This window comes from Dothidotthia symphoricarpi (assembly GCF_010015815.1).
Source record: "Dothidotthia symphoricarpi CBS 119687 unplaced genomic scaffold P153scaffold_13, whole genome shotgun sequence".
NCBI lineage: Eukaryota > Fungi > Ascomycota > Dothideomycetes > Pleosporales > Dothidotthiaceae > Dothidotthia > Dothidotthia symphoricarpi.
The window spans coordinates 562,838-577,595 of NW_022985020.1; the positions used below are offsets into that span (position 1 = coordinate 562,838).

At 52.5% G+C, this 14,758-nt stretch overlaps 7 protein-coding genes across 7 annotated transcripts; 4 read left to right on the forward strand and 3 right to left on the reverse strand.

Annotated features, from left to right (window-relative positions):
* Positions 1 to 176: 176 nt before the first annotated feature.
* Positions 177 to 1,991, forward strand: P153DRAFT_387013 (phosphoglycerate mutase-like protein; the record flags this gene model as incomplete). Its single annotated transcript, XM_033670601.1, has 5 exons — positions 177 to 291; positions 343 to 1,011; positions 1,066 to 1,161; positions 1,212 to 1,376; positions 1,435 to 1,991. The coding sequence occupies 5 exons, from the start codon at positions 177 to 179 to the stop codon at positions 1,989 to 1,991; spliced, it is 1,602 nt and encodes a 533-aa protein (XP_033522430.1).
* A 1,368-nt stretch (positions 1,992 to 3,359) lies between these two features.
* Positions 3,360 to 4,970, reverse strand: P153DRAFT_293815 (uncharacterized protein; the record flags this gene model as incomplete). The annotated part of the gene is made up of 2 exons (XM_033663915.1): positions 3,360 to 4,282; positions 4,337 to 4,970. 2 exons carry the CDS (start codon positions 4,968 to 4,970, stop codon positions 3,360 to 3,362), a joined length of 1,557 nt encoding a protein of 518 aa, XP_033522431.1.
* Positions 4,971 to 5,289: 319 nt separating this feature from the next.
* Positions 5,290 to 6,579, reverse strand: P153DRAFT_367943 (galactose oxidase). Its single transcript, XM_033668391.1, has 2 exons — positions 6,272 to 6,579; positions 5,290 to 6,223 (listed from the first exon to the last, which is right to left on the reverse strand). The coding sequence occupies exons 1-2, from the start codon at positions 6,462 to 6,464 to the stop codon at positions 5,379 to 5,381; spliced, it is 1,038 nt and encodes a 345-aa protein (XP_033522432.1). The 5' UTR covers positions 6,465 to 6,579; the 3' UTR covers positions 5,290 to 5,378.
* Positions 6,580 to 6,744: 165 nt separating this feature from the next.
* On the forward strand, positions 6,745 to 8,897 carry P153DRAFT_294023 (uncharacterized protein; the record flags this gene model as incomplete). The annotated part of the gene is made up of 2 exons (XM_033663931.1): positions 6,745 to 6,986; positions 7,034 to 8,897. The coding sequence occupies 2 exons, from the start codon at positions 6,745 to 6,747 to the stop codon at positions 8,895 to 8,897; spliced, it is 2,106 nt and encodes a 701-aa protein (XP_033522433.1).
* A 186-nt stretch (positions 8,898 to 9,083) lies between these two features.
* On the forward strand, positions 9,084 to 10,814 carry P153DRAFT_47340 (UROD/MetE-like protein). Its single transcript, XM_033673219.1, has 2 exons — positions 9,084 to 9,451; positions 9,501 to 10,814. The coding sequence occupies exon 2, from the start codon at positions 9,513 to 9,515 to the stop codon at positions 10,647 to 10,649; it is 1,137 nt and encodes a 378-aa protein (XP_033522434.1). The 5' UTR covers positions 9,084 to 9,451; positions 9,501 to 9,512; the 3' UTR covers positions 10,650 to 10,814.
* A 1,114-nt stretch (positions 10,815 to 11,928) lies between these two features.
* P153DRAFT_367946 (MFS general substrate transporter) lies at positions 11,929 to 12,861 on the forward strand. Its single transcript, XM_033668392.1, has one exon. It carries the CDS (start codon positions 11,964 to 11,966, stop codon positions 12,795 to 12,797), a length of 834 nt encoding a protein of 277 aa, XP_033522435.1. The 5' UTR covers positions 11,929 to 11,963; the 3' UTR covers positions 12,798 to 12,861.
* A 446-nt stretch (positions 12,862 to 13,307) lies between these two features.
* P153DRAFT_397926 (uncharacterized protein) lies at positions 13,308 to 14,649 on the reverse strand (the record flags this gene model as incomplete). Its single annotated transcript, XM_033671600.1, has 3 exons — positions 14,444 to 14,649; positions 13,903 to 14,382; positions 13,308 to 13,833 (listed from the first exon to the last, which is right to left on the reverse strand). Exons 1-3 carry the CDS (start codon positions 14,558 to 14,560, stop codon positions 13,309 to 13,311), a joined length of 1,122 nt encoding a protein of 373 aa, XP_033522436.1. The 5' UTR covers positions 14,561 to 14,649.
* Between the last annotated feature and the right edge of the window lie 109 nt (positions 14,650 to 14,758).

Below are 14,758 nucleotides of genomic sequence, written 5' to 3' on the forward strand. Positions count from 1 at the left end.
CCCTGCTGCATTCGGTGTGTACATTGTCGGGGCAAAATCAACATTAGATTATATGCATCTCATGGGAGTTCGAAACTATGGCTGACATTGAGGAGGCCGTCTTGGAGCTCAATTGCCCATTCAAGCTGAACATGTTCGCGTGAAGCGTGAGTTCAATGATTTTATGGAGTGTCGATATGACATTTTTTACAAAGAATTTCGCTGACCAGACGACTGCTTTCACAGCTACATCAACAACAAAATCTTCAGGTCTTCCTGACTACTTTGTTACTGATGACCGTCACTTTGCTGGTGAGCTTCAAATTTTATCATGGAAAGATCAGCTCACCTGACTTGACCCAGGTCCGACGCAAACAGGCGATGCGCCCTTCCTCGCACAAACGAACATAGCTCCCTTCGTAGGAGTTTCTTACATCCCAAACACCCCCTTGGAAACCCAGATTCCGATTGCTGGAAATGTGGACAATCGCAATATCTTCCAGAGTCTCGCAAATATCAGCCCTTACTTCCCCAACCCTCGAGGCTTCGGAGTCGACGAGTACATGATACCCCCAGGCGCGAACGTAACATGGCTCAACATGATTCATCGTCATGGCAGTCGCTATCCCGAGTTTAGTGGTGGCGCTGCAGAACGCAAGCTGGGACAGAAGATTATGGACGCGAAGGGCAAGTTCACAGGCCATGGTGCGCTGAGTTTTCTCAACTACTGGACATTTGGACTCGGCGCTGAGATTCTGGTTCCCATGGGGAAGCAGGAGCTATTCAATTCGGGAACGCTGCATTACTACCAATACGGTCATCTATACCCGAACAATGGCAGCAAGATCGTTGTGCGAAGTACGACACAAAGACGAATGACAGAGTCTGCAGAGTACTTCCTAGCAGGGTTCTTCGGGCTGGGGTGGACTCAAAATGCGACGCTGGAGTTGGCTATCGAGAGTCCAGGGTTTAACAATACGCTGGCAGGCTACAAGCAGTGCAACCATTCGAGTTGGGAGACAGCAAGGGAGTGTAGGTCGAACCTGTGACTCGAACAACTGCAGGCCGATTGCTAATCACAAACAGCTCTGATGGAATGGGTGGAGATTTATCTCGCTGACGCGCATAAGCGTTTCAGAGCAAATATCACAGGCGATTTAGACTGGACTCTAAGCGATACTTGTAAGTTCTCGTAGTGGATACGGGATTCATACAGCTAACAAAGCCCAAAGACAACGCTCAAGCTCTTTGCTCATACGAGACCGTTGGTTTGGGATTCTCTCACTGGTGCGGTCTGTTTACATATGAAGAGTGGGAAGGCTATGAATATGCTCTGGACATTGGCTTTTCGGCTGGCACTGGATTCCAATCTCCTGTCGGCCGCGCTATTGGCGTTGGTACGTTACTTGCCATGATTTTCAACTCCACAAAAGAACAGTATCTAACCCGTTGCAGGATATGTCGAGGAAGTGCTCGCTCGCATGCAACATCACGTCATCACCGACCCAACAGCTCAAGTCAACGTTACGCTTGACAACAATACCGTCACCTTTCCCATAGACCAGGCGCTGAACCTCGACTTTAGCCACGACGCAAACATTATCAGCGTCCTCGTAGCGTTCGGCCTCACGCAGTTCAACGACTTCCTGCCTACGTCACATATCTTGAGGGAACGAGAATTCATCCTCTCGCACATCGAACCGTTCGCTGGCCGTCTTGACATCGAAGTCATCAAGGCACCTGCGCCTGTAAACCCCAACAGATCTGGAGAGGAAATCTATCTCGAAGGCAAGCCGACCAGCTACGTGCACTTCATCTTGAACCAAAGGACGATTCCTCTAGGACGGAGCTTGGCAGAGTGCGGAGACAGAGATGATGGCTGGTGCGAGATGGAAACATTCCTGAAGGTCCAGCAGAAGCAGATCGAATTGGCAGACTACGACTACGCATGTTTCGGCGACTACGAGAATCCAAAGTACGGAGACGTCATGGATGGGCGACCAGTGAGGTAGACCGGAGAGTTTGGTGCGTAATTTATGGCCGAACAACGCTACGTTAGATAGCCGGAAGGCAGGCCGGCAGTGTATAAGATCTACAGCTAAGCTTAATATGGTGCTTTTATACGGCTTTGTTAATAGAATGTAACACCATTGTTTCAGTACTTGCTTTTTAGGATATATGGATCTTCTCGATATGGGTGAAAGCCGTTATCGCAGTTCTCATAGCGGCTGTATTCCGGTAATGAGCTGTCTCCTGATGGCGAGACGCCACATACGTTGAATCCAACGTGACATGGAGAAAAGAAGCCTGATGATGGCCTTGGGCTGAAGGTGGGCTTGTATCGAGGGGAGCTTCTCCAAAGCCGTAGACGTCAGACCCTCAACATCCCCACTCTCTTGGCGGTTGAGTTGCGTTCAGAGAAACCACGATAGACACGTCAAGCTCAAGACTTAGGGACATAATCAACCAACTAATGCAATAACATCATTCTCGTTAACGAGTAAAACCACCCCCAGATCCAAGCATCCAAAGCGTAAGCGATACTTGTGCTTCCCCAACGAAACAAGCAAGCCTCAATCAAACACACTGAACAAACTCTCCACTCCAACCGTCACAAGATATAGGAGAAGAACATCTCCGTTCCCCCATTGCTGACCAACACGCATAAAAGCACCAGCACACCATTACCCAGCCCTCCTTCACGAAAAAGTGTTCACCCGCAAAAACACAAGATACCCCATCTCCGTCTCCGCCTCTGCCTCTCTCTCCATCTGTGAATCTACGCAACTCAGTATCATCCCCTATGCATCCAGGAAGAGCGGCGTGTATGTACCTCGTAGGTTTTGGGTGGAAGGGCCATGTGGTGTTGTGGGTTGGGCTGTTGGTGTGCTGGTACTGAGTTTGCTGTTGATAGTGTAGGTAGAGGAGCGAAGTGCATGTCGTGCTGTTGTAGTTGCTGTGCGGAGACCGAGCCTCGTCATCGCGGTCGCGGGGTGGAAGAAGCGGAGCATTAGGAGGGAAGCGGGCGGGTATTGTGGGTATACGAGTTTACGTTGAAGGGATGTAGTCGTGGGTAGAAAAGTCCAACAAGAGCGAGAGTATGTAGTATGCACGAACTGAATTCTCAGCAGCAAAAGTGACAAGACCAAGACTGAATAATGACAAGGACAAAGTCACTGAAAAAAGGATATATAGGTACCACAATCGACGAGCAAACCACAGGCAGGTGGGAAGTGACGAAATCTACAAACGCTCACAAGGGCCGTCCAAAACACCTCGCTACTCTCATACCGTCGACACGCACGAATCATCATGCTTAGAATTCCACATCGTAACTTCGTGCCTCATCAGGTGCTAGGAAAAAGCAATATGCCTGTCCCTCACCGCTTCGTGTCTGGTGGGTAGTAGGCCGGCTGACCATCAAGCGACTCACCGACTCCCGTTCGATAAGTAGGTGGCGGCCCGCCGAATCCGATCTGGCCAGCTGGACCTTGGCTCGACATGTTGGGAGGGAGATTGTTATTCTGAACACCCATCTGTGGATTCAAGTCGCCAGGTGTGACTGCACCGCCGTCACCACCACCTACGATGACCGTCTGTTCGTGACCCCGCTTGTCTTTGACTGTGCCGACGACCATGCCCTTGGCGACAGACTTGAGAATGGCGCGTCTACTGACACCCGTCACATCGATATAAACGAGACCTACGTTCTTGACACCGCCAGCGAGGTTGGTAGTGATGCTTCCAGCTTCGGCACCGTACTTGTGTCCTACAGCTGCGCTTGCCGCTGCACCGCCAGATGTCAATACATTTTTGCCTGAGCTGGCGATGCCATCTGCGATAGTCGAGAATGCTATCAAAGACTTGTTCAGCAGGCCGGGCTTGTAGTTTTGGTTGTGGGTGCCGTCGGCATTCAAGCTCTTGTGCTGGGTCTTCTTATGGCCTGCCATACCGGCTGCGGCGTTTTGCGCGTACTTTGAGATCTGGCCGACCGTTTTGGCAGAGTATCCAGCTACGCCGGTTGTGAAGGTGTTGATCTTGCGGACGCGGTCGTGTGTCGCGGGCTGGAAGACCATCGGCTTCTCGTTCGGCTTCGTCTTTTGCATAAACGACTCAGCGCCGGAGACCATCATGTTGCTGATGTAGCTGGAGCCGGTGACGATTAGGCGGGAGGCAGCAGCCGAGTTCTGTACCAGGGTGGAGTCCTTGTACGCGGGATGGCGGGACAGGGCAAGGTAGTCGTCTGAGCATGGCTTGACGTCGATGCGCTTGCCATCTGCTGAGACGGTAATCTCGACGGGATCTGTATCTGCGTCAGTAAGAAACAACGTTGCAATGGGTGGAGCACTCGGCTTACTCTTGGATCCAGGCTTCAGGCTGGCATCCTCGTGAATACGAGCTCCTCCAGCCAACTCGCCCACAACACTGCCGTTCTCCTCGTCGATAAGCACAACCTCGCCATGCTTGCTTGATCCTGCATACACCTGTCCCGGTTGGTAGTCCTGAGGGTTGTACGTCTGCATAGCGCCTTTCTCGCCCTTGATCGACTGCGACACCTGTGCGCGCTCCATGAACGAGGTGCACTGCGCCAAGATGGTCTCAAAGGTATCGATATCTTCCTGCGTGACGGAACCAGGGCCCTTTCCAAGTGCGGGGAACTCGATGCGCGTGAAGGCGCCGCTCTCTGGGCCCAGGTCCCATCGTGGTATGAGGTAGCTGTGCGGGGGCTGGTGGTAGATCTGCGTTGTCGCGGGGAGCGGGAGGTCGAGCTCTGGGGGGAGGTTAAGATGGAGGTAGAAGTCTTCTTCTGGCATCTCATTCTGGGGGCGCGTGTTGCTGAGATCGGCAAAGGGTGAGTTTGTCGGCACCATCAGCAGGGAAAGCGTCTGCGGTCCCGAGGGCGTCAAACAAGACTCATCGCCCTGCTGGATGTGGTAGGCGTGGATGCCCCCAATCGTGTAGAGCAGTCGAGGATCACCGTGTCCGCTCATGTTGGCGGAAAGTGGGCTTGCGCAAGGTGGGGTACGAAGTTTGGGAGATTTGAGGGGTTTGTAGGAGACTGTAAAGGATTATGTACGAGAGGCAACGGCAATTCAGAGTTCTAAGTACTGGAGTGAATGAGAGCGACGAGGCCAAGCGTTTCGGTTTGTCTTCTGTAACCTGCCTGCCCATGTAGTGTCGCGCGTATCGCATACGTCACATGTCGATCCTGGCACAGCCACTGCACTGCCACACGGTGAATCCTACAAGCATGTTACATGTTGCACAGCTCAATCCCGGCCTTCACGCTTAACCGAGAGACACTATGCACGCCACAGTACAAGTAGGCTATGTATTGAGATCTAGGCGAATGCAAGATAAATGCATGCCTACTGGTCGTGCATAGGATAGTGTGCTAACTAGAACGTGATACGCCAGACGTCCTTCAGCCTCTCGTTGTCTCCACCAAGTCCACCATGCAACACAACACTGTCATTCCCATCTTCGTTCTTCACAACGTCGGCATCGAACCATCCTCTTGGATCCGGAACCCCATCAGTACCCTCAGGATGCAATTGTGTCCACCAGTTCTCGCTGATATCGTAGATCCAGACATCGCTCAGCATCTTGCCCGCACCAGCATGCCCCTGAGATGACGGATCCCTCTCACCAAACAGCGTGATCAACTTATCCTTCTGTGCAAGTCGAACCGGCAAGAGGACACTGACACTTCGTGCCTCAGGTCCATCGTTTCCGTCTGGGTTGAAAGTCTCCGTACTCCAGGTGTTGGACGAGATATCGAAGATGTCAATGCTGCCACCCTGCTCTGTCGTCCCGTCAAAGCCATGCATTCTGTACAGCTTACCAGACTTGTAGGCGATGGATGCGCCTCCACGGTGAGGAGCGGGGGCATCGGGGAGTTGTGTCCATGTGCGGTCGGAGATGTCAAATTTCCAGAGGTCGGAGAGGCGATCTGAAGTGGGGCAGCCGGCGTGGATGAATATGTTATTTTGGTTGTCGCTGGCAGAGCAGTGGTAGCTGCGTGCTGGTGGATGTGGTTTCGATGAGTCTGCTGGGGAGATGTTTGACCAGGATGAAGATGAGGGGTTATAGGACCAAACTGCGCCGTGCTCTTCGATAGGGGCCATTTCAGTGCCGCCTCGTCCGGAGAAAATGTACATGTTTCCATTGATAACTGCAGATGTGCTTCCAACGCGGGGGCTAGGAGCCGACGAATGCGACTTGGTTTCGAGATTGGGTGTGTCTGACATAGCTGAGTACTGCAATAGCAAAAGAGGATGACAATACTTACCATTGTTTAGTGAGAAGACGTCGACTTGATCGTCTACAGGCTCTCGAGGCTTCACCTCGCCACCAAATACGCATACTGTCTGATCAATGACTGACAGAACTTGCGACGAGCGCTGGAGTCTGTCTTCATTGAGGAGACATGTCCAGTTCCCCTTGAGCTTGCTAATGGGCATTCCCTTGAGTGCGAAAGGCATTATGACTGTTATTAGTGTTGATAGGTTATTTTGGATAGGTTAGTGAGGACAGGTTAGTGAAAATCAAAGTGTTCAGAACGCATATGTATACCACGTTCTACAGCGTTGCGTCATCGGGTTGGAATTGAAACGGGAGATGTGCGGAGGTAGTCTCCACCACGGTGGTTTACACATGCAGCCTAGCGGCCGCTCAAGCTCCTTCCATTTCCAAAAGTTGATTCCTCATCGGAAACGCGACAAATAATTCGAGATTTGAACTCACGCGACTCGACGCGTCAAGATGAGGCTCCGATTGACAGTGCAGCGGAATGGCCTGCCCGCTGCCAACATCCTCTGGAATGTTCCCGAGACGAACAGCCCGCAGGCATACACCATCACGCGCCTGCTCGAAGACGTCAACCACATCATTCCGCTGGAGGCCGAACACTGGGGCCTCGAGCACTATGTCGTTGAGCTGGACGGTTTCGAGTGTTTGCACTTCTTTCCCGTCGCACAGGCGCTGAAGGAGGACGACCATATCAAGTATGGCTATCCGCCGCATCTCGATGCTACCTGCTAATATGACCCAGCATACGACCCCTCATGACGGCCGAAGTCCGCGCGCGCACACTGACCGGACGCGACCAGGTATCAAACGCTGGGCTGCACCTCGTCGACGGTGTTCCATTCGGCCGCCCATACCTCCGACAACCCAATCGACCCGCTGTGCGCATACCGCCCCGCAAGCGACAACGACTAGACGACGCAGAGGTAGACGAGGGTGTTGCAGTCGCGGGCCTGCCTACTGTTGGTGGTGAGGCAGACGTAGCGCAAGAAGAGACCTCAGCTGTGATGGACGGCGACGCGAGCCCTCGGTCTGAGACAAGACGACAATCACATAGAGCGCCCAAATCAGTGCAATTCAAACAGCCCGAAGCGGGAGAAGATGAAGATAGCGAGGACGGCGACGAAGACTTTGCACCTGGGGGCGAGAGCGGGGACGACGTTTCCATGGATGACGAGGATGATTCCAACTCAGACTCAGACTCGGACTCGAACGATTCATCTAGCGCTTCGGGCTCCTCGTCATCAGATTCAGACTCTGATGGCAGTTCCAGTGACAGCGACAGTGACAGTGGGGAGAGCTCCGCGCCCGATGTTCTCTCGTCTAGAGATGGCATTACAAAGATCACACCAAAAGCGCAACCTTCTTCGCCACATATACCACCTGGCCATGGCAAGTCAAAGACTCACTCAAGAAATGCACGGCGTACGCGGACCAACCGTCTTCGACACCTGAAGGACACCGGAGTACTTTCGCAAGATGCTAGTCTCGATGACCTACAAAGGTACGAGGAAGGAAAGGGGCAACAACCCCAAGAACATGGACGAGCCGCAAAGCCGTTCAGCACATCTTCGGGCAAGCGGAAGCGACTAGACGATGAGGAAGAGGTCCAAGTTCTCGCACAAAATGCTGCAGAGCTCGAGCAACGGAAACAGGAACTGATGGCAAGACTTGGTGACCAGACTTCACATAACACAGCGCAGACAGTAGAGCCTGTGCCAACTCCAGTCAAAGAAGTCGTGGCTCCATCACCATCGACCCCGAATGAACAGCAAACTCCCCGTTTGAAGATCTCCGAGCGGTTGCGACCAAATGTTTCAGCAATCAGCCGGATTCTTGCTCGCCAGGCTCCTGCTCTAAAGAAGGCGCCCAAGACTAAGCCAGTGGTCGAGGAACCTCCAGAGCCCGAAGGCGCATCTGATCCCGACTTTTGGAAGTCTAGGATCAGCATGTCTGCATTTGAGTGCTGGGAAGAGGACTTCGATCTGACTGCTCCCCCCTTTCCATTCAAGCAACATTGGGACCCGGCAAGCAAGCTCATGCGCGATAAAGCGGGCAAGAAGCGACAGAAGAATGGCGGCAAGAAACCTCCACGTCCAGTTCAAGAAGAAGAGGAAGAGGACGAAGAGGAGAAGATCATCCTGAACTACGACGATGATCCTACCACGAAGAGTCCAGATGCCGAGATCAGCGCGGCCATCGAGGATCAGCTCCGCCAGGATGTCGCAATAGCCACACAATCAGACTTCCCTCCATTGCCCGAGGATATGAACGCGTTACCCGCCTTGACGTTTGCCGACATCAAAGAGCGTGCCATCATTGTCTGCAAGTTCTTCGCCGTCAATCCCATCACCGTCACACCCGAGATCAGCGATTACAAGACCGCAGTAGTGGAGACAGAAGGCGACTCCGGTAGCGGGGCCGGCACAATTCGGCTCAGGATTGCAGCTCGTGATCTGCCGAAGAGGGAAAAGAGATTTGATAGTAAGGGCAATCGGATATACGATGCTGCAGATGGGTTCTTCATGGAAGATGAGGATGAAGATGAGGGCTTATGGGAGGGTATGTTTGGCGAGCTGTTGGATGCGAAACTCCTGAAAGCTGCTTGAAATGGAAGGGTATGAGCACTGCCAGTTTTGCATGTGCTACTAATTCTCTATATCATTCTGGTACATACCTTTTAGCATGCGCTTCAATATACCCTCGGACTTTTTGACGCCTGCCTAGTCGGCCCAAGTCAGCCAAGTCGGCGTGTAATTATGCGTACTACCGACATCTCACCTCACCGAGCCTCATCTACGTAGTGATCTCTTACACAAACAAGCATCGGTTGACGATGTCTTACCACCCAAACTATACTGCACATCACGAATTAATCCATTTGCACAGTCTCATCTTGACTCCATGTAAGCAGCCGAAAAAGATCGCAGTATGTATGTGCGGCGTTTTGCGGTTTAACTTAGACGGACCCTGGTTTTAGACAGCGTCTAACAACTGCCGTGGTGGGGTAGCTTCAAAGTTCGGAATGTGGATGCACAGATGATAGGTACAAGTACAAAAGTCTCGTGGGACTCCAAATTTTTCTATCATCTTGCGCTTTTGCTGTTGCTGAATTTCTATCGTTTAACTTGACACTACAGTTCGGAGCAACGAACTTTTACATGTAAGCATTCACTTTACTAGCTCACGCCACCGTCCTAACCCCACCACAGAACTTCATAACAATGCCTCTCCCATATGGCGTCTACAGAGCCGACCACGTCGGCTCTTTCCTACGTCCCAAAGCTGTCCTTGACGCCCGCAACTCTGCTGCCAACGGCACCCTCAGCGTCCAGGAACTACGAAACATCGAGGATTCCGCTATTGCGGAAGTCGCACAGAAGCAAATCGAGAATGGCCTCCTCTCCATAACCGACGGCGAGTTCCGCCGCGCATACTTCCATCTTGATTTCCTCAAGCACCTCGCTGGCATTGAGGAGAAGGGGCAGGTCGGAAACATCCGCCACAAAGACGGCTTCTCGCCGCCTACATTGGTTGTGAAGGGCAAGTTGGGCCATCCCGAGGCGATCCAAGTAGACGACTTTCAGTTCCTGCGGGAGCAAATCCGCAAGATTGGCAGTACCGCGACGACCAAAGTGTGCATCCCAAGTCCAACCATGGTGCACTTCCGCGGCGGACGAGCAAGCATCGACATCTCCGCATACCCCGACCTCGACGTATTCTTCGAAGACTTGGCGCGCGTGTACCAGGAGGAACTGCACTCGCTCTACCAAACTGGCTGCCGCTTCGTACAGCTCGATGACACGAATCTCGCCTACCTGTGCGACCCGGAGATGCGCAAAGCCGCCGAGCAGGAGCGTAACGAAGATCTCTCTACACTACCGCGGAAATACGCCGAGCTGATCAACAAGGCGATTGAGAAGCGACCCGCTGATATGAAGATTGGCATCCATCTCTGCCGCGGTAACTACCGCTCCAAATGGTTCGCCTCGGGCGGCTACGAGCCCGTCGCCGAGGTCCTCTTCAAGGAGCTGAATGTCGACGCGTATTTCCTCGAGTACGACGATGCGCGCAGTGGTGACTTCTCTCCCCTGCGTCATCTGCCAGCGCACAAGGTTGTTGTCCTCGGCGTTATGAGCTCCAAGAACAACGCGCTGGATAACAAGGAGGAGATTGTCAACCGACTGAAGGAGGCGGCGAGCATCACCCCAGGGGGGCTTGACCAGCTGTGTTTGAGCCATCAGTGCGGGTTCTCGAGTACGAGCGAAGGGAATGAGTTGAGCGAGGAGGAGCAATGGGCAAAGGTCAGGCTCGAGGTAGAGATTGCGAAGAGCGTGTGGGGGCAAGATTTGAGCGTGTAAAGAGTTGATCATTAAAAGGATGCGATATATCACATTTTGCGACACCTATTCAACTAGGCGAGTCCTCTATTATTCCCAGCCTTTTTTTCACGCTCGGCAGTTATCATGTGCCCTTGTCTTACTATATGTGCTCAGTGCCTTCCGTTTATACTTCAGGCTGCGGCAAGGTCCGCGCAAAGTCGCCGAGGAAGTTTCATCCCAGGAAGCAGCAGGGGAGACGCAATGCACACAACACTACATCTGCATATCGTACAGCCATCGTCGTCGTCGTCCTCCTCCTCGTCAAGCTACTGGTGAGTTCAATGTTGATCACGAGGTGGATCGAGGTCGATGTTCTGGTTCATGACGCATCCCCAGCCAGACTTCGCACGTCTCTCCGCAGATTATCACACTAGCATACTCACTAGCATGCCTATCCCATTCACATATCCATGGTGCCTCCAGATGCAAACCCCTCACCCACTCAAATCGGCGCATTGGCCGCGACGCAAAACTGGGTGTCTTCCTGGAAATGCATATCAAGACGAATTAACGCGCTCCATCATGTAGTTGGTGAGTTATATGTACCAAGGAAACAGTAAAGCAGATGACGAATCCTGTGCGATTGAGCGGTAAGGTGTGTTTTTGTTCAGATGGCTGGTTGCTCATAGCTATCAGTACCAGTCTTCAAGAATTTTCTCTCTTTTCTTGGGGGGAAATCTTCTGCTCCTCTTGTATATAGTCTTGTTCTTCCTTCTTTTCCCTCTACTACACTCATCTCAACATCTATCACATATCAACATGTCTTTCACTTTCCTCTCCACTTTTGGAAAATGGGTTCGCAGCCCCCTGGCCGCCAACGAGCTGCCCTCACACAACACACCCGCGCTGAACTCACCAGCGCCCACCTCCTTCTTCCGCCCCGCCGCCTCAGCCGCCCGTACCCGCACGCAAGCCTGGCTGCAAGTCCTCGTCGGCCACCTAGTGATGATGAATTCGTTCGGGCTAATCCAGTCCTTCGGCATCTTCCAGCCGCGGTACGAGGTGCTTCTCGCCGCTGGGCCCGCGAGGGTTGCATGGATCGGCAGCATCCACATCTTCTTCGTCTTCTTCCTGGGCACGTTTTCCGGGTGGGCGCTGGACCAGGGGCACTACCGCGTGTGTCTCGGGGCCGGCAGCCTGCTGCAGATCATCGGCCTGCTGGTCGCGGGATTCAGCAAGAGCTGGGGCGTGAGCTTTGTGTTCCACGGCATGTTCCAGGGGGTGGGCCATGGGCTGATGTTCTGTCCTGCTGTGACGACCACGGCGCGCTGGTTCGAGGGCAGCAGGGTGAAGATGACTGCCATGGGGATTGCGGGATGTGGGGGCGCGACGGGCGGTATGCTGTTCCCCGTTATCGCAAGGTATACGGTTAACTCGCTGGGCATTTCGTGGACGCTGTGGATCATGTGCGGCGTTGTGCTCGTCAACTCGCTGCTCATCCAGGCGTTTGCGCAGAGCAAGACGGAGCGCGGACGCCCTGCGAGCCAGAGGCAGGGCTTCGTCGAGTGGCGTGCGTTCCTGGAGCCGAGCTACGCCTTGTACGTAGCGGCCATGTTCTTTGTGTTCGCCGGGCTGTGGATCCCGTACTTCTACGTCCGCGAATTCACTGTTCACGCGTTGCACGGAGAGAACTCGTCGTCGTTCATCGTACTGCTGATCCTCAACGCTTCGGGGATTCCAGGCCGTATCATTCCTGCCCTGCTCTCCGACTACGTTTTCGGCACTATCAACACGTACATCCTCATCCTTCTCCTGGGCAGTTTCACGCTGCTCTCCTGGCCGTACGTAACATCCATCCGTAGCATGATTCCGTGGGCAGTTAGCTATGGGTTCTGCGCCGGCGGTATCTCCTCGCTGCTGCAAGCTGGTATTGCGTCGCTGAACGACGAGCCGCACAAGACAGGCATCAAGATCGGCATGGCGTTTACGGTTGTTGCTGTGTCGAGTTTGTTGGGAGGTCCGATCGGTGGCGAATTGATCAAGATGGGCGAGAGTAGGTTGGGTGATGGTACAGCTGCGTATTTCTGGCTGCAAGTGTTCACTGGATCGATCATGTTGCTTGGTTGTGTGATTCTTGTTGTTGCTAGGTGTGCAAAGACGAGAGGGAGGTTCAAGCAGAAGGTGTAAGATGGTATTCACCCGTCAGAGGGTGGTTGGTCGAACCACATTGTAAGTATGGCAACGGAAAATCACAGCTACGTTGTATGTATTTTGCCATGAACCTCCTTGATTGCTCAATTGGTTATCTCGGTCAATTCTTTTTCAAATATTGTTTCATCTGGTCCAGCGTAATGCATATCTGCTTCTGTCAACAACTACTAGTATCTTTATGTGCCCATAAGTCCGACAACTCAACTACAAAAGCTTCAGCCACCACAAACCCTCGCCTCGACGTTGTCTGCAGGAGACCAAGTATATCGTTCCTCACTAGCTCCCCAGTTGCTCGGGCTCCAGCGACACGCAGTGGAAAGAATAGCGGAATGCCCGCAATACCTTGCGCTAATAGGTCATGGCTTATGCGAAGGATCTCAGAGACATGCCAGTCGATTCTTTTTTGAAGAAGAATTGGCGCGTCAGCACAAGTCCAGTGCGGGTGGTAGTCGTAAGTTCCGGAAAGATATGTGTTGATGGCGTGGTACTAGATATGCGCGATCAAGAACTCAGTGCCAGGACCATTTTGGCCTGGAAAAGGGGCGACACCATGTTGAGCAGCTTTTCCCCACACGACTGCGTCTACCCACCACTGTTGTAAGAATGCTTGCAGAACGAGCCCCTCATTGCCCAGCGACTCACTCAGAGTTCGTCGCGTGTCCAATGACAAACGCGGTGCATCTTCACAGAAATTCAATGCATTGATGTTGAGCTCTGAGACATGTGGTAAGATATCGAACAGTGCTTCTTTTGGATGCCAGAAAGCTACACTTTCTCCCTCCCAGAGCTTCGCGAAAGCAGCAGTCCAATCCGATTTGCTGAGGAAACTAGAAGAGGAGAAGATCAAGGAACGGGATATTTCGAAGATCCGCGTAGTGAGGAAAAATGAGCGTCGTTGTGCGTTGTGGAAACCTGGGTAATTCAAGGTCTCGGGTTTCTGGAGACAGAGCATTGTAGATGTTCCATGCAAGAAGTGGGATAGCCAGTTTGTGCCGGTCGAGTCACGCATCTGCTGGTATGATTTGAATCAGTCTGTGGGTACCAAAGGAGGGGGCTGAATCTATAGATGCTCCATACATACCTCGAAGAGGCCCAGGAAAAAGGTTATCCACAGTGCCGCCTGGTCGTCCATGAATGTGTTGGTGGCAAGCTTTTCCTGGACGCAGCGTACGGATCGTGCGTAAGCTTGCAAGGCCTCGACGTTTCTGTTTTGCTCAGTGGAAAACGACTGGCCCTGTCTTTTGACATGCATTGCAGCCACGGCATCAATAGCGTCTCTCAGTGCAGGCGAGGACTTCGACAAGGCTAGCAGGTCATTACGCATGGGGATGGCATTGCTCGTGAAGACGTTCATGGGTAGGAACGACGTGAAGAAGTACGAGAGATAACGGTCCGTTCCTTTTGGGCATATCGATTGACGTAGAGGAAATATGATGTTCTCCTTTGTTTCGTCATTCGAAAATTGACGAACGAAAACCAAGCTGACGTCCGTATGTTTAGTTGTCACCCCGCATAATCGATTCGTTTGTCTACAGTTCCCGCAAGGTATCCCTCCATGGCACTTGTTCTGTCAGTGAAGCTGTAGCTTATGGCTAGGAATGCGTTCTGGAATGGTATATTACCCTGATTTGGCGTTTTATACATGTATCGCAGCGTTTCCGACGAGCTTTTCGTCCATCGTATGGTCCAATAATTGAAGGCATGAGAAGAGCTGTAACCAATGGCAGAAAGGGATACATGTACTATTGACTTGACAGCCGAGAGTGTTACGGTGTCAGAGACGGAGCTCGAGAAACCGCTTATTTATAATGTTTCGATTTGGTAATGGTACTCTTTTAGGTGTCTGGGAGAACACTACGAAGGGCCGAAGCGTAGGTCATCCGATGAAGACGTTAACCAGATTAGGAAGTGAAACTGCGCGCCTAATCTAGTTTGAT